This window comes from Pongo pygmaeus, chromosome 15, assembly GCF_028885625.2.
Source record: "Pongo pygmaeus isolate AG05252 chromosome 15, NHGRI_mPonPyg2-v2.0_pri, whole genome shotgun sequence".
Taxonomy (NCBI): Eukaryota; Metazoa; Chordata; class Mammalia; order Primates; family Hominidae; genus Pongo; species Pongo pygmaeus.
In genome coordinates this window covers 74644263-74664622 of record NC_072388.2, presented here as the reverse complement: position 1 = coordinate 74664622, position 20360 = coordinate 74644263, and the positions used below count along the sequence as shown (strand labels likewise).

General features: G+C 39.0%; 1 protein-coding gene across 50 annotated transcripts in view; it reads right to left on the bottom strand.

The window, feature by feature from the left end:
* The window catches only part of TTLL5 (tubulin tyrosine ligase like 5), a 295613-nt gene that overhangs the window by 226724 nt on the left and 48529 nt on the right, over positions 1-20360 (bottom strand). For 34 of the 50 annotated variants that reach the window (XM_054448025.2, XM_054448030.2, XM_063651919.1 and 31 more), the window contains exons 10-12: positions 11353-11454; positions 9489-9580; positions 8611-8718 (exon numbers count right to left, since the gene is read on the bottom strand). In XM_054448025.2, the coding sequence (XP_054304000.2) occupies positions 8611-8718; positions 9489-9580; positions 11353-11454 (302 nt within the window). Of the gene's footprint in view, positions 1-8610; positions 8719-9488; positions 9581-11283; positions 11455-20360 lie in introns of all 50 variants that reach the window. The other 16 variants (XR_010123769.1, XM_063651894.1, XM_063651895.1 and 13 more) reach the window with 1 other exon arrangement.

The window sequence follows — 20360 nt, the reverse complement described above, 5'->3', positions numbered from 1 at the left end:
CAAGTGTTTTCAAAGGACTATTGAATGCCTTATGGAACATTTCCCCAGGACAATTTTCCTTAGTAAGAAATATTTCCTTCAGCCCCTAGCCAAACCAAAGCAAACTTAGCTTCCTACCTCTTTAATATGGTTCCTTGAAAAAGCAATCTACACTTAGCACTCTGAACTTCTTAATACCTATTTATTCCCAGCCCTAAGAATTTGCTTCTGCTCCCTCTCTAATAACTGACTATTCTCAATATGATCACCAAAGACTAACTTATTGCTAAGCCCAAACATCTGAAACTGATGACCACCCCTGACTTATTGGAGCTTTCTTCTCCCTTGGGTTCCAGGACACTGCTCTCTTCTGATTCTCCCCTTTCTACTCCTCCTTTCCTTCCTTCTCTTCTACCCAGATATTCAATGGGAGGTTTGCTCAGGGTGACAGTCTCAGGTCTCCTTCCTTCTCAATTCTAGTTTTCTCCTTAGGCAATCTCATGTACTCTCATGGCCACAATTAATATGATGATGATGATGATAATATTCAAATCACATCTTTAGCCAAATGTCTCCTGGACACCAAATCCATAATTCAAATTGCCTTTTGGATATCTTCACTAGGATATTCCACAGGTATTCAACACTCAACAAAATAGCCCTTGTTTTCTTTCCCCAAAACTGTTTGGTTTGCTATTATTCTTCATCTTGGAGAATGGTAACCCCATCCACCAGGCTCCAAACTAGAAACACTCTCTTACCACCTCCCAAATATAAGATATCACCAAATCTCTATCTCTCTTTCTTGTCTTTAATCTTTCTCTTTAGTTTCTTTTTCTCTTTTTTTTTTTTTTTTCTGAGACGGAGTTTTGGTCTTGTCTCCCAGGCTAGAGTGCAATGGTGCAATATTGGCTTGCTGCAATCTCCACCTCCCAGGTTCAAGCAATTCTCCTGCCTCAGCCTCCCAAGTAGCTAGGATTACAGGCACCTGCCACCATGCCTGGCTAACTTTTGTATTTTTAGTAGAGATGGGGTTTTACCGTGTTGGCCAGGCTGGTCTCGAACTCCTGACCTCAGGTGATCCACCCTCCTTGGCCTCCCAAAGTGCTGGGATTACAGGCGTGAGCCACTGTGCCCAATCAGTTTCTTCCTCTTTAATCTTCTCTATTCCCTTTTGAGGTATAATTTACATACGATGAAATAGATCTAAGTGTACAACTTGACAAGTCTTGATAATTGGACATATCCATGTAACCCACATGCCTGTCAGCCCACATAGAATGTTTCCATCACCCCAAATGGACCCCTTGTGCTGCTTCCTAGTAAGTATCCTGCCCTTTCCCCCATCCCTGACAACGACTAGTCTTATTTCTTTCACCACAGATTAGTTTTGCTTATTCTAGAATTTCACATAAATGGAATCATATGGTATATACTCTTTTGAGTCTGGTTTCTTTCATCTACCATGTTTCTGAGGTTCATCCATCTATCATTGCTTTTTGTTTTCAGGCAGATTTATCAAAGTCTAATTTACATACAATAAATTCACCCTTTTAAAGTATATATTTTGGTGAGTTTTGACAAATATGTGCAGTTGTCTAACACCACCACAAGACATAGGACAATTTTAACAAACATTCCCCTGTGCCCCTCTCCAGTCGCACTCCCACCCTCAGCAACCACTGATCTTATTTTTGTCTGCTTCCTGCCTTTTCCAGAAAGTCGAATAAATGAAATTAATGTAATATGTAGTTTCTTGAAACTGGCTTCTTTCACTTAGCATTGTGCTTTTGAGATTTATCTATGTTGTTACACATACCAACAATATAGTTCATTCCTTTTTATAGCTGAGTAGTATTCCATTATATGGACATACCATAATTTATTTACCCATTCAACAGTTGATGGACATTTGGATTGTTTCCAATTTTTGGCAATTATTAATAAAGCTGCTATAAATATTTGTATACAGATATTCATATAAACATATGGTTTTGGTTCTTCTGGGAAAATACCTATGAGTGGGACTGCTGGGTTATATGGTAAGTATATATTATCACTGCACACCTCTTACCACCTTAGTCATTTCCCTAGCACTTGCCTCTCCCAATTGTAGTCCATTCTTCAAGGCCATGAGAATTATACTTTTCTTAAAAAAACAAACTTAACAGTCACATAGAGATAGGCAGTGAATTGGTCCAACAATAGACACTAATGTCAGCTTGGTTCCTAGAAGATTTTAAGTCAGTCACTGCTAGTAATATTGTACCGTGTTCCCTTTATTGTAATTCTGTCATCCTAAGCTTTGGATTAAATTATGATAAAAGTTAAAGAAAAATAATAATAATCCTATCACTCCCCTGCTCAAAAACTTCCAGTGGCTGTCTGTTAGCTACAAGATGAATTTAAACTTGTCAATTCTTTATATTCTGGCCCAAATCCACCTCCATAACCCCATCTTCTATTCCCCCATTCTATGCACGCTATATCTAGTCATACTTCTTACCATTTCAAAAAATATCACATCCTGTCATGACACGGTATGTTGCATACTACATTCTTGCTGTTAAAAATGGCTTTCTGTGGATCCCCTAGGCACAGCTAGTAAATCTTGTATATTCCTAGAGCACCTGAGTCACTTATACTACTTGTAATGTCATTTATCATTTCATGTCTGCTCCTCCCTAGTACTTGAGGGCAGGGTCCATGTTTCATTCATTGTTGTGTTACAAGTAGCCTGCACCATAACTAGCACATAGGAAATAATTCAGAAATACTGAATGAAAAAAAATATATTTTAAGTGAAAAACAATGCATAGTTTTTGAGAAAGACAAAATAATTGGCAGCCACTTCCTACAAAATAACCCTGATCACAAGACTTGAAATATTTATAATAAAGCCACCAATCATAAAGAAAATAAGAGAGATTCTTAGGAAGAACTTTACATATTAAAGCTGTATTAAGAAAAAACCTGATAAAAGATAGTTTGGTGGGGGGGGGAAGATTTTCTCAAGAAAATAATAATCCATCCAAGGCCTAATAGATTACTAAACATGTCACACCACTAATTTTGGATCAATTCACTAACTCTCCCCAGAAATAAAGTCCCAGCTGAAGCTGTGGTCCCTGAGGCAATGGAAAGTGCTGACATTAGCCAGAACTCACTGTCACTGAAATGCTATTGTATGAAGGAAATTCTTTTTACCTTGGCTTTGGATTCAAATTGAAAAAGCTAAAGAGGAAGTCTTTATATGGGGTCCAGAAGAATAATTTTGGAAAAAAGCAGACCCACAAGAAAATGAAAAGAAAATGCCCACAGCCAATTGGTTAACTAGTCCAAGAAATCAATATGCTATCTGGTTACCATATGTAAAGGTAGATTTGAAAGGAGTATTTAGGACTAGGTATGCTTAACTAGAGCAAAAGGAGTGTCCTTTTCAGGCCTGATCTGCTAGAAAGGATGATATCATTTTTCCTGAGTATCTAGTTACGGGAGAGCAGAGGGAGAATCCAGGATATGGGGCATGCCAAAAGTGGCCGGACTCATAAGGACATGTCTTTATGTGGGTGGAGAAAGAGCCAGAGAGACCTGGCTCCCAAATTTGGCTTTGCCATTTATTAGCTGCATGACCTAGGACAACTTATTTAACCTTTCTGAATCTTTTTTCCATGTCTATAAAACACAGATAATACCAACCAAAATTGTTGAAGACTAAAAAGAAATAACCAGTGAAACTAAATTAAAGGAAATAACCAATGTTTGCTTGATAAACAGTAGATACTTCCTACATAAGTTTCTTCTGTAGTAAACTTCCTTTCCCATCTAAACAGGAGCATATGATAAACCAAAAAAGGAGATTATCTCAAAAAGTGAAGAGATTGATGACTCTTATTATTTTTCTGTGGGTGGCCAAGTAGTTTACACTGTTGAAGAATGTACACTGCCTGCTTTCATTCCTCCAACAATTATTTATGGACATCCTCCCTATAAGAACCTCAGGCTACCCTGTGAAATGGTCAAGAATGGTAGCAATAGAAAACCAAACCAGGTATCATCAACACAGAGGTGTACTGGGCATGGTTGGTGTGGAGCAAACACGTCACTGGGCTCTGATCAGAACAAGGCCAGGCTGATCAGTTCTACAAGTGGCCCCACAACTTGTCCCCATGATCCCAGGCCTGGGTCACAACCCATGACTTCAGCCATGCTAATACACAGAGATAAAACCACTGTCAGCAGCAACATCTTTAAAGAACAGTGAACATCCTGTTGTTTTTGGCTGTTTTTCTTCAACTGGTCAAAAAGCTATTCTCATAGCCAGTTGTATCTCATAATGCCAATTTCCTAAGCATATTTAAAAGATTGCTGTTTAAGCATATTATTTCACATGGTACCATATTTTCACGATCTTGGAAGGCAGTAAAAATTAGATTGTAAAAAATCTGTCTTATTGAGGGAGGCATAAAAAATTATATAAATCAAAAGTCTTATGATCAAGATTATCTGATTGCCAAAACCCATCTTCTGAAGCCCCATAGATACAAGCTGAGTCATTTTGACCTGAGTTATTTCACTCACTAACTCTAGAACCTGGAACAAGAGTTCATTTCTCAGGGTTTCAATTTCTGTATCTGAACTAATTATTCTCTAAGGTCCTTACCAGATGTGCAAATCTAGGAAAAAGCATTAAATGACAAAGTTTCAGGTAGTTTGTATAGGTTCTCAAGTCTACATTTAAACACTAATAGTGCAATGGAGGTATATATATATCTATATCTGTATCTCATCCTACATAAAATTTGGTTTGAGAGGAACAAACTTGATGGTAATACACTGCTGAAAGGCTAACCTATGACTTGCCCACAGCAGGAACTGAAGAAAAATTAAATGTATAAATAAATAGGATGGGATATTGAAGATACCTGGAAACATAGTTGAACATTACAGGTGGTAGGATGGGAAAGAAATCATAGGATACAAACACTGAGATAGTAAGGGAATGCCCCTGGCAGAGATCCATAAGATGGAAGGACAGGAACAACCACCAAAAGAATATAGTGAACCCCATGTCTGGTCTGTTGGTTTCCCCTAAAAGCACCAATGCTCTGTTTAAGCCAAAATCTTCTGGGAAGCTTTCAATTCCTGTTTACTCTAAAATAAATGGGGAAAAAAAAAAAACAAAACTAGCTTATTCCTTATAACTTAAACCCCAGGGGAAGTTAGGAGTCAGTGGGAGGCAGAGACTCATACAAATATACACACGTATACAAAATCATATCTGATGGGATGAGGTTAATGAAGCACACAAAATCCCAGGGCTGACAGGAAGTGGAATTAGAACCACAAAAGCCAAGAAGATAGTCAACAACTTAAAAAACTCCAGATGCACTCAGTTTATTAAAACTGAACACAAGTAGGGAGGAAGAAAGGAGACCCATGGCTGATGAAATGGACTTAAGGGGTATTTCACTGAGTCAGAGAAAGACACAGCTTCTTTCACGTCGGAACATTCTATTGCCAATAAGTTCAATAATGAAGCTCCCGAGCTTCCAAAAGGCAATCAAGTTATAAAACAAACAAACAAACAAACAAAAGGAAACAGTCAGAAAAGGTTTTATAATTAACTATTTAGAACAAAGATTTTTACAGCAAGGGATATCAGAAATTTACCCTCATATAAGAGCCAAGTAGAGTAGAAAAATAAACCTTTATTTATTATTTAAATCTAATGAGGTTTTGGAAGTTGGAGTTATGCTCCTAGTCCCAACCCCTCATCCCCATCTTCAAACAGTATGCAATAATTCTAAGAGTTCTAGGCCATTACCAAACCAGATCCATTGGGAAGTCTGTCAGGCCACCAAAAAGCAATTAAAGCAAGTGCCAATCATTCATTCAAAGAAACATTTCCTGAACATTCTCTAAGAGCAAAAGATGCTGACATGCAACTGGGTATGGTGGCACACACCTATAGTCCTAGCTACTCGGGAGGCTAAGGCAGATGGAACCTTTGAGCCCAGGAGTTCAAGGCCAGACTGGGCAACATAGTGAGATACTGTCTCAATTTTAAAAAAAGTGCTGCCATGCATGGTGGGGGCAAAACTGACGGAGATATTCTTACTGTCCTCAAGGAGTTTCCAGTCGGCTACAGGAGACAAATACACACATGACTACCAGAAAACATACAGATACTATTGTAGAGTTACAAACAGAGTGCTGGGGGTATAGCAGGCTAACTCTGGGAGCATTAGAAAAAAACATCACCAAAGAAGTGACACTTGACTTTGTCTTGAAAAATGTCAGTAATTTCTTAGGTAAAGTAACACAAGAAAGGTATTTCAGACACAAGGTAAAACAGGTGCAGAGGTAGCAAGCGAGAAAAGGACCAGGTTTGGTAGCTCATGTCTGTAAGCCCAGTATTTGGGGAAGCCAAGGCAGGAGGATCACTTGAGACCATGAGTTCAAGGCTGCAGTGAGCTAAATACGATTGTGCCATTGCACTCTAGCCTAGGCAACAGTGAGACCCTGTCTCTAATACAAAACTAAAAAAAAAAATTAAAAAAGGGGACAAGAGAAATGTTGAAAGCTCTGGTTTGGCAGAAATAGGGTGAAATGGGAAGGACACACTAGCTATTATGAATTCAAGAAAATAAACTCAGACACGGCTGAGGAAGTGTATGTATAAACAAAACATCATGATGTGACAGGAAAAGAGAATGATCAAACAAGCACAGAAAAGCATAATGCATAGTGAGGTCACATTTCTACAAAAAGTTTTTTAAACAATTAGCCAGGCATGATGACACATGCCTATAGTCCCAACTACTCGGGAGGCTAAGGTGGGAGGATCACTTGGGCCCAGGAGGTGGAGGCTGCAGTGAACGGTGATCATGCCACTGTACTCCACCCTGGGCAACAGAGCAAGACCTTATTTCAAAAAAAAAGAACTGCATGAGGGAGGAGGCTATGTGGAGAACTAAATCTTAGAAAAGAAATGCGAGCATGCAAGGCAGAGACAGAAGGAGAGTTTTTAGGCCAAACAGCAGAACTCATACAGTGGCACGAAAGCACAGAGTGCTTAGAAGTATAGTATAGTACAGCTGGATTATAAGGTATATGAGGGGAAATGGAATTCTAGAAGAGTTACCTGAGTTACCTTAGAAGCCTTTCAGGTCATATCAAGTTTCTATTATACAATTTAAGCCTAGGGAACCATTTAAGGATTTCAGAAGACATGATCAGAGGGAGGGATAGCATTAGGAGATATACCTAATGCTAAATGACGAGTTAATGGGTGCAGCACACCAGCATGGCACATGTATACATATGTAACTAACCTGCACATGGTGTACATGTACCCTAAAACTTAAAGTATAATAATAATAATAAAAATATATATATATATATTACAATCTCTTCTTTTCCCATATAATTTTAGGTCCTGATTTATCTAGCATCTTCTATTCAATCTCAACAATTCCCTTTGTTTACTGCCCCTCAAATATAGCCTGTTATGATAATCTGTTAAAGAGATCAGGAATTATGATGTCTAATTATAAAAATAACAAATAATTTTTATTGAGTACAATGTAAGGGCCAGACATTGTGTCAAGTGCTTTGCGTGCATCATCTCATTTAATCCCCATGGTATTCTCAGGAGGCAGACACCACCATTACTGCCATTTTCTAGTTGAGGAAACAGGATTAGAGTAATTTGCTGAAAACCACAAAACTAGATAGGGATATACATGGTTACAAACTAAGGCTGTCAGGCTCTAACACCTATATTCTTTATTTCCCTGTTACCCTGCCTTCTAACCAAGCCATGACTCTCATATCCTTACTACCTGTATTACTCCACACCACACTTTAATCATCCTCCCCATCAAAGACCCTAGTGTATTTTACTAACAAAGCCTAACACTGCCAAAAGCCTATGTGACTTTAAACACATTCACATGGGCAATCACAAACCCGTTCATTTCCACATAGGAAGCAATGTCCATAGGCACCCTCAGTGCTACCATTATAGCTAGTGGGTCAGTAGGTAACATTTCCTGATTCTGTAGTTGTGAACTGCTTATTCCTTCTCTGTGCAGTCAAGGAGTTGGGGGTGGAGTGGAAGGGGAGGAGAAGAGGAAGAGAAAGAGAAAAGAAAAGTGGAAGAGGAATGGGAGAAAGAGAGGAGGGGGAGGAACACACTAGAAAGAAGACCCAAACAAAAAGGAGGAGTCATCGGAAAATGGGAGAAAGCACACACTGGTACCAGCCAGAGCTTCCTGGAACTGTTCCCAGTCTGGCTGCCAAGGAGCTCTGGAATATATTTGTTAGAGTTGGATTCCTGTACAGTCCGTTGCAGACTTTTTCTGACTGCACTCTGACAGAAAGACCAACATGTTCGTTCCAATCCCTGCTTCCCACACAGAAAGCTAGTTACTCCTCAGGGGACTTCTGACCAAGCTCACTATTGGCCTCTTAGTAGGCTCTTCATATGCTACATGAGCTTAGAAAGAAAAGTCCATCACATACCTCTTACTGCTATAGAATCACTAAGCCTCTCTACCCTAAAATCCCATCCAACTTCCCAAGATCCTCTTCACAAAACATGTTAAGCTTCTTGAGTCTCCTTACCAAAACAACTGCTGCGATGAGGAACAAAGGTTTTACAGGCAGTAGCAATAGCTAGTTCAGCAGAGATGATAGTCTTAATGATCAGGTCTTCTACATGGGCCATCAATGCTGCAAACAAAAATTTTTAAATTTCAGACTCAATATCAAAATACATGGATTATGAACTGGATTCCTGATAACAGTATAACTATAAAAGCATGTGTGCTCATTCAAAAAAGCCTCTATATGGCAGACTTCTGAATGGGTGCTATGGAGGCAGGCATATCTGTGAACAGATCAATACAGTCAAGAATGTAGGTGACAAGGGATACCCTCAGGTGGCCTCTTATGACAAAAGACAGACACATAATGGAATAGGAGCCTCACTTCCCTTCTCACACTTCCCCTATGACCCTTTCCCCTGTGAACTGAAACAGTCTCTTTTGGCATACAGTTTCCCATTTTGCTCAAGGCTCAGCAATTGTGCCCATTTTGATTTGAAGCCCTGTGCTCAAACAGTGCCCATTCTCCAGCTCAGCAACATGAATGAGAGAGATTAACTTAGAAAACTCGAAACTTGGGGCCAATATGGAGACAGGCAATTTGTTATATAAAAAGCTGACCATATTTTAGTCAGCAGTTCAACACTCAAAAAGGGTAAATTCACTAAGGATTAAAAGGAAAAAGTTATGCCTTTCAGACCAGAAACAAGAAAAGGGATTTTGAGGGTAATGGAAAACCTGTTCCCCAGCTTGTCAACTGCAGGAAAAAGTAACACCAAGGACAATCATCCCGTCTCAGCAACACTATCAAAGCAACAGAGAATGATTCCTGGCAAGAGACAATGATAAAGTTATCCAAAGAAGAGAAGTCAAGGAGGAAAAAGGCCCAGTACTCACCGGTTGTATCTCTGCCTTCTTGCTTCAGGTACCTAAGCATAGCACTCATGCTCCATTTGTTTCCATAATCCTCCACTTCTGGATCATCACAACTGAAACAAATTAATAAATCAAAGTCACATATGTAACTATGCTTGGCTATAATAACAACACTCTTTGCAAACAGCCTTCTTGTCTTTTTAAAAAAGTTTTTTTTTTTTTTTAAATTCACTTTGCTGACTTCCAGTTACTTTTTCTTGGTCCTTTTTGTCATATATCTTTTCATACCAATTTCTTCAATGGAAATGAAAATGCATACAGTTTGCCTTTTTCAAGAGGGTGGGGAAGAAGGCGGCAAATTCTTTCTTAACCAAACAATTATGCATCAAGAAAGAGTGAAAGCAATGTGTGAAAGAAGGCAAACAAATTTAAGAATGGTTACAAGTTAACAGACAATTAACCTTTGAGGTGAATGTCCCCTGAGTCCACAAAACAACCTCTGATGCCATTTTCAGACCAGAACTGAGTTGGGATGGGTGAGTGAGTTATTCTGGTGCAGCATGCTAATGAAATAACCCCACACAGAATTGCTTTGGCATCTGAAGCAGGTTCCCTCCTCTTTGGCAGTAGATATAGCTTTTCCTGATATTTTTTGAGGTAACACTGAAGGGAGAGTGCACTGGAGTGACAGTAAGAGTGAGGAGGTATACTATTGCTATGGCAGCGGAGTGGCCAATGGCACAGCCTCCCACGAACTTTGGAAGAGCCCTGCAATCTGGAACCTGTGTTTTGCAGCTGTCCCCTCACTCCCTACCACCATCCCACTCTCCACCAATTGTGCCTTTGCTCATCTTTCACAGTGGAGGTATGATCTCTTCAGTCAATGCAAACGCTGCTCACAGGATATTCGACGAAACCTATATAGCTTCAGCAACTATTCTATCACTTCCAGATTCCTTTCTTTCTTTCCTTGGACCTGCTAGGAACCTATTTTTAGTCTGAGTAGAAAGTAACTATTTGGGTCTCTTTTCCACTTTTCCACTTTCTGGCAAAATTATCGGCATGAAAGAAAACAGAGCAAAAAGAATATTTCCACACAGCTGGGCTAGTACTCCCTTCCACTGAATCCTTTTCTGAGATGGCCTCATTTCTTTCTTTCTTTAATTTTTTCCTTTTCTTTTTCTTGATCATACAAGTATTTATTTTAGAAAAATTTAGAAAATACATAATGGCACAAAGAAGAAAATAAAAATCACCCACTCACAATTCTACCCACTATAGTTAAGCTAAATTAACACTTCGGTATTACTTCTGGTCTTTTTTTCCTCCCCCCTCAGCAAAAATAAGCAGCTTTAGATATCTCATATTCAAGCAAGAAAGTAAGTTGCATGTGCTATCTGATAACCTGCTTTTTCCACCTACAAATATATAGTAATGAACACTCTTATCACTGATCCTGCGTGTACATCTTTTATTTCTTAAGGTTAAGTTCCTAGAAATGGAACCATGGGGTCAAAGGGTACAGACATTTTTTAAGCTTTTGATATGTTTGCCAAGTGCTGAAATGACCTCATTTCTTAACTTCTAAAACGTTCCATATGCCTATTAAATTCCCATTCCTAAGTCAAGTGAGGAAAGGCAGTGAGGAAGAAAAACTTGTGAAGGCACATTTTGGTAGAGAAAGGTGACACTGTTAACTGGGGAAGCAATGGAGAAGCAGCAGGAGATATGCCTCAACACTGTTATATGACTGACAGATTTCCATAAATGGTAGATGGACATTAATGTAAAGTTGTCCTCCAGTGCCACATGTTACCTTTCCACCTCTACAACACCCACATCTGAGACTGACACCTCTGACTTCTGGCTCAGACACAGCCAGTACCTGACGTAATCTCCACTTTTCTTGTTGACACTGTAGTTTGTCAGATGCATGAACTGGTTCCGAATGTTCTTGGCTCCTTGATCATATCGCACAGTTGCAAACCTGATAGAAGGGATACAGGTTAAATGCCAGGAACAGAGTTTCAAGGAAATACAGGCTGGAACTGAGGATCAATGAGATAATAATAAAGAGGGTAATATCATTACCTAACAAATACCAAGTGCTTACTAAGTGCTAACTCCCATTCTAAGTGTTTTATAATGTCATACTTAATTCAATCCTTAAAACAACCCTATGAAGTAGATAATATTGTATCCAAGTTGAAAAACAGATGTGAAAACTAAATGTGGTCTATTAAATAACTTGTTCAAGATCACACCAATTCCAAAACCCATGGACTTAATCACAAGACATTGCTTCTCTTATATAGAACATTACACCAATAGGAAGAATGAAAATTGAAAATACAGCTATTTACAACCTGGGAAATTGTGTGTAGGATACTGTGAAAGATGCAGCATTAGCTGGTCAAGAAATAACAACTGGCTGGGCATGGTGGCTCATGCCTCTAATCTCAACACTTTGGGAGGCCGAGGCAGGAGGATTGCTTGAGCCCAGGAGTTTGAGACCAGCCTAGGCAACACTGCAAGACCCTATCTCTACAAAAAATTAAAAAATTAAGCAGGCGTGGTAGTGTGCACCTGTAGTCCCAGCTACTTGGGAGGCCAAGGTGAGAAGACTGCTTGAGCCCAGGAGACAGAGGCTGCAGTGAGCTGTGATTGCACCACTACACTCCAGCCTAGGCAACAGAAACACCTACTGAGTGCCCACACAGTGCCTGGTACTATAGCATTCAATGAAAAAAAATTAAGCAAAAAGGAAAAAGGACAGCACAGCTATATATAGGCTTAGAGCTGACATCCATAGAAAGAATAGAACTGATCCATAATACTCATTTAAAAAGAATGATAATGACAGCATTAACAGCAGACAAAGCAAAATGGCATAAATATGGGCACAGTGCAAGAGACTTAGTCCTGAATTTGAAATGAAGTCAAAAGAAAGAGGAATTAAACATGGAGCCCACTGAAAACAGGGGAGCAATTTGATATCCCGGACTGTTGTCAAAAGAAGACCGAAGTATAAAATATATGTGCCTCTGAAGGAAGTAACCAGGGAAAGAGAGAACTTTCCAGTGATGCTCAATATCAACAAAAGGATGCTCAGTATCAACAAAAGGACACTCAAGGCGAATGGTTATGGTAAATATCAACCCCTGTTTACATACCACTGTAACCATATCACCCTTCACTAGAGTGGTTTTCCCAAGAGGCATATCCAAGTGTGTGGAAAAAAAAAAGAAGGCCACAAGTTTATTTTCATATGACTTACAAATTATTTACATATGCTTACTCAGACTATGAAGTCAACATGAATTTTCACCACATTAAAGGTCAGCATTAAAAAATTTTCCTCTTCTCTGTTTCTTCTCATCCACCCACTATCTCCACTCCCTAATTCCCTGTACCAGAAATATAAAAGAGCCAAAGAAAGAAAAGTGAAAAGAAAAAAAAACCCAAACCCAAAAAACTAAAATAAACAAACATGAGGCTAGGAAAAAGGATGTGGACAAAGAGAAAATGATGACTAGGCTAAAAGACAAGAGTTTGATGAGCATTATTACGTCTGTGCTTGAGAAGGACCCCAGATTTTCTAGAAACTTCCAACTTCCAGTAGTTATCACTTAACTTCTAGCCATGTCACACCCCAGTGCCCTGGTGAGTAACCCTTGCCTATGCATCCCAATCTTCCTCTGATAGATTGTCCAAGCAAGTCGCAGACTGTCATTCTCTGAATTCTTGTGAGATGCAAAGGGGCCCCGTGCTGGCTGCCTGCCTCAGCCAGACATTACCTCAAGGTGACATCCCTCCTGTCATCCTCTCCCCTCAAAGAACAATGAGTTAGAAGGAGGGGAAAGCTTCTGCTTCAGAAAAAGAGGCTTTTCATCTCTTGTAGTTACTACAAGTACCTGATCTAACTTGGTCAACATGAAAAGCCTGACAAAAGTCTGTGGTGAGCTGGAATCGGGTACCAACACATTTGTCATTCCTATATTATTTTTTTCAAGAGGGCTGCACATCTAAAAAAAAAAAAAAAAAATCATGTTTCTTCTTCCTAATCTTCCTTTTCACTGGAGCATTTTATTCTGAACCCCAGCAAGGATAAGATTTCTAATATCAAAGCATAGAATTCTAAACTGAGTGTATGAAGCAGAAGAAGCAAAAATTAAAGTGAAACAAAAAAGCTTAAAGGAAAAGTTCCCCCGAAGGGTGAAAGTGCTCCACTCCATATCTCCCTCAGTCTAGTGGGGAACATACACTATGGAGAGAAAAGGTGTGTGTGCTCATCTTTCCTCCTACCCCAGTAAGAGCTTATAGCTCTCATTAAAATCCATATTAAATAAGCCATCATCATCATCTGATCACTATTTTCTTTTTTATTGTCTAGACCAGAGGTCACATTAGTCTCGAATGTGACCTACTGGTCAAGTTCTGATTAACCTACAAAAACTTTGTTTTTTCTTTTAAACTGTAATTACCTGAACAACATATAAAAATCAGACCTTCCTTCTTGCAGCCCAGTGGTAGCCAGGGCCCACATGAGGAAGATGGTGAGTAACAAAAAAAAAAAAAAAAAAAAGGAAGATGGTGAGTAGGATGGGAAGTCGTCAGCCAGAAGCACAAGGAGGTTTTCTAAGCAGGGAGGCCACCAAATAAGAGTCTAAATCCATATAAAAACGGCATCTGAGTGGGACAGTGGCCCAGTGGGATCAGGAAACTGGCCACATACAAAGGAATTGAGCAAATAAATACGTTAAACAGACTGGGAGCCAGATTTCCTGCTGTTGGAGAAGAGATTTTAAAATATGAAAAGCAAAAAACAAGAAGGAACTCTGTAGTTTTGAACTAGAATTGTGGGTACTAGTATAAACTTCTATTTTTCAACAATACATTAGAGACAGATATAGAAATACAGATGTACATGTGTATATGTACATATATACATAATTTCCTAACTCTGTTCATGGCCAGGATCTGAAAGCAGAAATGCCCCAAAACAATGAGCATATCTAGCACCCAGATATTGATTTCTAAATACTATACTCCATGAAAAAGCAACCAGTGCTCCTTGGAGAAATGGTTGATTCCAGGGCTAGAATAGAGAAAGAACAAGATGAGCCTGAAACATCTTGTGCTCAAAGAATGATAAAGACATGTCAAAAGGACACAAAGCCAGCTTGAGAAGTCTCCCACTGGCCAAATCTGGGACAATTTGAGCATCAAAATAAATCATGATAGTAAAGAATTATAACCCATTAAATAAAACAGGAACGCTTGAGTCTGCATTGGTATAAATAAATAGATGAATAAATAAATGAGAAGATAAAGCTCTTTCTTACAGAAAAATGCCAAAAAATAAAAGCTATGATGGAATTAGAAAATTATCATTTGGCAACTATTACAGCAATAATTCATTAAGGCAAGAAAAATCAATAGATTTTTCTTAAAAATGAGAAATGAGATGAAGAATGAAATTTTACATGATTTAAAGTATCTCCTTATAAAATACTTACTAATTACAAAGGGTAAGACCAAATAACTTTACAGTGGAAGAATCTAGTAGATAGTCACCTAAAGCAAGTGGTCAAACACCACTAAATGACTAGCATGTGCCATCAGATATAATGCAATGACAAGAATTAGTATCACTTTTGTGGTATTCTGGCCCCAAATGCATTACCTAGGTCTCTTCATGAGAAAATATCAGACAAGCCCAAATTGAGGGACAATCCACAAAATGATTGGCCTGTAATCTTCAAAAATGCTGAGATCATGAAAGTCAAAGAAAGACTAAGGAACTGTTTCAGACTGAAGGAGACTAAAGAGACCCAACGGCTAAACACAACATGTGATCCTTGATTGGATCCTTTTGTAATTTAAAAAAAAAAAAAAAAATCTTAGGACAATTGGCAGAATTGGAATGAGATCTCTAGACATAGGGTAAAAGGCAATTTTTCATATAATTCTTACAGCTCTGACAACTCTATAAGTTCAAAATGGTTTCAAAATTAAAAGTGTAAAAAAGTGGTTTGTTTCACAGTAAAAATCTACATGTTCAAGCCTCACTTAACAAACCAGATCTGGCAATACCAGTATCAGCTGTTGGCACTAAATGGTAAATGCCTTTAGATGAGACATGTACTATCCATTCTCCAGTCTCCACTCTTCCTTCAGTGAATGTACTTGTGAGCATTTATGTTAGTGACCTTTGATTTAGACCATCACATATTATCAAATTTCATCTTCTCTAGGTCTGAAGTTTCAACACAATTTCTCTACTAACAATAACCTAAAAGAGCACTATTTACTAGGTACCCCAGTACCAAGTTTGCACATACAACCATTCGTCACTTAACAATGGGGATATGCTCTGAGAAATGCATTGATAGGCCAATTTCATCGTTGTGTGAACATCATAGAGTGTACTTACACAAACCTGGATGGTATAGCCTACTATACACCTAGGATAGATAGTACAGCCTCTTGCTTGTAGGCTACAAACCTGTACAGCATTGTACTATACTGAATACTGTAGGCAACTGGAACACAATGGTAAGTATTTGTGTATCTAAACATAGAAAAAGTAATACATTGTGTTATGATGTTACAATGTCACTAGGCAACAGAAATTTTTCAGCTCCATTACAATCTTATGGGACTACCATAGTATATGTGGTCCTTCCTTGCCCATTGTTATAAAGCACATGACTACATGACCACACTTATCCTAATGTAGACCAAAATTTACACGATGGAGTCTTGAATCTTCCTCTTAATGAGATCAAGATTTAGGAAAGTTCTCATGACAGACCTTTAAGGCCTTGACCTTTAAGCTAACAAAAGGTGGGGGAGTTCCTACTTTCTTTGCTAAATTTGAAACCGTAGGTACTATTTTGCAGCCTATTGATGAATATACAACTATTTGCCGTCCCCTCCCCCTTTTTTAACCACACTGAAAACAAATACGAATTGTTTTGGACAATATCTTTATTTTGACAATAAATTTTTAAACCATAAGTTACATTTCCTTTTCGCTTTCTAATGTTTCTCACTGAGAATCAAGATAATGGTAATAATTTGTCTAAAAGTCTGGATGTCTGTGTGGAGAAAAGATTTCAATATTTGGCATATGGTAGGGACTTGGCAAACATTAACCGAAACTGCACTGGAGTTGTTGCTCCAAGATCTTTACCAATATGGAACCAAAACAAGAAGGAAAGCAGAGAGTTAGTGGGATCTTTTAAACTCCCTTCCCTTATTCAAAAACTAGTTTGTTCTTCTAAGAATATGACCCCACATGTTCTTTTTTTTTTTTCTGTCCTGCTGTTTTCTTAAAAACTTTTTTTTGATACCAATATCTTCTTATGGTCAGAGTCACAGGCATTCTAGATGTAGAAGCTTAACATTCTCTTTGGTAGTTATATTTTCTGACAAACATTCACTACAAATGTACAAAGAAAAGAGAAGACCAGCCTCGAGGAGCCCCTCGCTGTGGCACGAGTTATCCTTCAACAGGTGTAGGCATTTTGAGCCAGAGAGGCCTGGACGATGAAGAGACAGCACCTCAGGCAGCCTTGCCAGGAGCCACTGGGTTTCATCCTGGCCTGACCCAGAAAAATCTTATGGAAGAGAACAAGAGGCCCAAGAGCTCTCTGATCTGCTGTCAACCAGCTGCAGCCGGGAGACTGCCAAAGCACTGCAGTGACTAGGCAGCGCCCTACAGAGCCGTCTGGGAGGGGATTACCAGCCTGATCCCTTGTCTTTAGAGCCAGAAATGACTCAAACTTCACAAACAGCAAGGGCCTGCCAGGGAGGGTGACAATGAGCACTGGAAAGGGTTTTCTCCCCCTTGTTGGTGTCTCTTCCCCCTACTTGCTGCTGTGGCAGATTCTGGACAGTGTGCAGCCTGTGAGGTAATCTGAATTCCTTGGCAACCAGCAAGTACCTGAATTCTTTCAAAACCACAGGAATCCAGCAGAGAAAAGGTAAATATCCCTGCGGAGCCAGTGTTAATTAGCAAGGAAGGCTACTGAAGAAGGAACTGGGGGTGGGGAGAAAGGGAAAGGCACTACAAATGTTTTGGGGTCTTTTCTGAATTTCCACTGAATAATACGGCTGAGGCAGAAAAAAGGCTGTTCCAACCGGGACCTTCCCAGAATCCTCTCTTCCCACCTCCACCGCATGGGTGGAACTCAGCTCCATGGATGGGTACTCGCATGCCCCCCAAGTTGCTAGAGCTGCCTATCTTTGGGTCTCTGGCAACATATTTCGTTTTCAACTCCATTTTGTTTTAATTTTTTTGAACTTTTTATTTTGCCTGTTTCAGTGAAAATCTGGCTATTAGCTTCATCTCAGAAAAGGCTCTGTCAACTCATCTAAACCCAACACTGGATCCACCTAAAGCTGTAAAATCCAGGACAAAATCTTTTTGGATTCCACCCCTGACAGGAAAAAGAATCTGCACCATTTTGGCAGAGCATAGCACCCCTCTGTGGAAACTGAGTGTCCCCTGGTGGTGCAAAACAGCAACATGCAAGTAAAATTCAAAAGCATAGGGGACCTCTTGAGGGCTACTGTGAGAATCACAAAAAGCTGCACCCAAATACCAGGGGGACAATTGCAACACTTCTTGAATACCATACCCACACATAAGAAAACAGTGAGAGCTCTCCCACTTCTTTTGTTAATAAAACAATAAGGACAACTGAAAACACTCATCTATACAGAAACTAGGGTTTTCACAAATTTAATCTTGTGTAAAAAATTTTACACAAAATAACATATCACAAAACTGTCTTATGAAATGAACTTAATCTTTCTGTCGCCTAGCATTAATTTGAGGTCTAAAACAGAAGTGATAGAGTGTAAGGGAATTCATTTCTAAAGAAGGAAATGAATTGTATTTGCCTCCTGTTCCATCTCTTTAGGAAGGATTATGGTTTTTCTTGTTGAGCCTCAATGTAACCCAATAATCTTATCCCAAACTGATTATCTTCAGTTATGTCTACATAAAATACATGTGGCCCAAGATAACTAAAAGCTGCAGATCTGGAGATGCTACAGACTATCGACATAGTTAAACAGACTCTGAGGGTTACAACAAAGCAAGTGAATGTCAAGATACATAATGAGTGAAGACACAAGAACTTAGGCACATTGAAATTACTGCACGGAACAATGTGCCCTCACAGGACTCCCGCAAACAGCGCATCATATTGCCATGGGTCATGCTTTTGTAAAGCTTTGATAAAGCTTTTATATTCACCTACACTTTCAGGTAAACCCAACCAAAGCCCTGAAAATTCATGTGGCTTTCTGGTTCTACTTGGTCTGAGTTTTTTAAAAGCTGTTTTTCTAATTATTCTGAGAAAAAACATCCATTGTGTGTATGTGTGTGTGTGTGTGTGTGTGTGTGTATACAAATTTTTTTGTTTCTGCTGGAAGCAAAAGGGTTATACTTAATTCAGTAGATTCTGACTTCCAATACACAACCAGTAGCCAAAGCACTTGCATATTTGTAGTAAATTCTATAATAAACATTGGTACTGTTGTTCTCATGTTGTGCTCTGAACCAGGAAGGTCTTAAAATTATGCCAAACTTTACCCATAGAGAGGGCTGTTAATATTGTAGGTGAAAATATCTTTGGAATATTAAGCAAAACATATTGGTGTGATGTCCTTGAGAAACAGTGAAGCACAACCTCCATCTCTCTTCTCTATTCCCAAAGTCCAATTTTGGCAGGACATAATCAGGTTCTAAAACTTGACACAGGAGAGAAGTTAAGGTGAGGATGAGCAGAGGAAGGAGAATGATGAAACTCATAACATGAAAGAGAGAAAGCTCAGAAGTCTCAAATTATAAAGCTGAAAATCCTCAGCACCTTGCATATCTGAGAAGTCAGGAGTGTATTTTACCATCATTTTGTTCTAAATAATATAGGGAATAGGCTTTTTTTTTTTGCTTTTTTTTTTTTTTTTAATGAGATGGGGTCTCGCAATGTTGACCAAGCTGGTCTTGAACTCCTGGCCTCAGGCAATCCTCCTGTCTCAGCCTCCCAAAGTGCTAGGATTACAGGTGTGAGCCACCACGCCTGGCCAGGAATAGGCTTTTATACCTAATTTTGTATAGTGATACTTCAAAGCATGAGAGCACATGTGTCTACAAACATTATCGACAATTTCTTTCCTATAAAAACCTGATTAGAGCTAGTAGTCAGCTCATGTTCAGATGCCTGGTCCAGCCCTTTATCTAATAACTGCGAGATGTTTCAGTTCTTTCCTTTCTCAATTTTCAAGGAAGAGGCCAGAACTAGGGAGTTTTGGTAGTCTCCAATGTTCCCAGGGCTCAAACTCAAAATCTCAGTTAAGAATATGACAGGACTTATAAATGCTGTCACTGCCATCTAGAGGCGAATGGAACACAGAGCTCCACCAGCGAGAAGGTTTGGTTAGTCTGCTTTCACTGATTTCAAGTCATAGGATACATTTGAAAAAAATTAAGTCTCTAAAATCATTAAAAGACCATTCTAAAATAATAGTCAGAGTACAATAATATTTGTCAAAGCACCTGTACATAAATAGGTAGCCTTCTTTTATCCATGGTATTTCCCATCTTCCAATTGCATTTTCTAAAATACAGAAACATACACAGACCAGGCTTTTTTAGCTTGTCGTGACCACTCACAGATGCAAATCACCTCCTGAACTGCTATGCTTTATAACAAGCTTGTCCAACCTGAGGCCCACAGGCTGCATACAGCCCAGGACAGCTTTGAATGTGGCCCAACACAAATTTATAAACTTTCTTAAAATATTATGAGTTTTTTGCAATTTTTTTAAAGCTCATCTGCTATTGCTAGTATATTTTATGTGTGGCCCAAGACAATT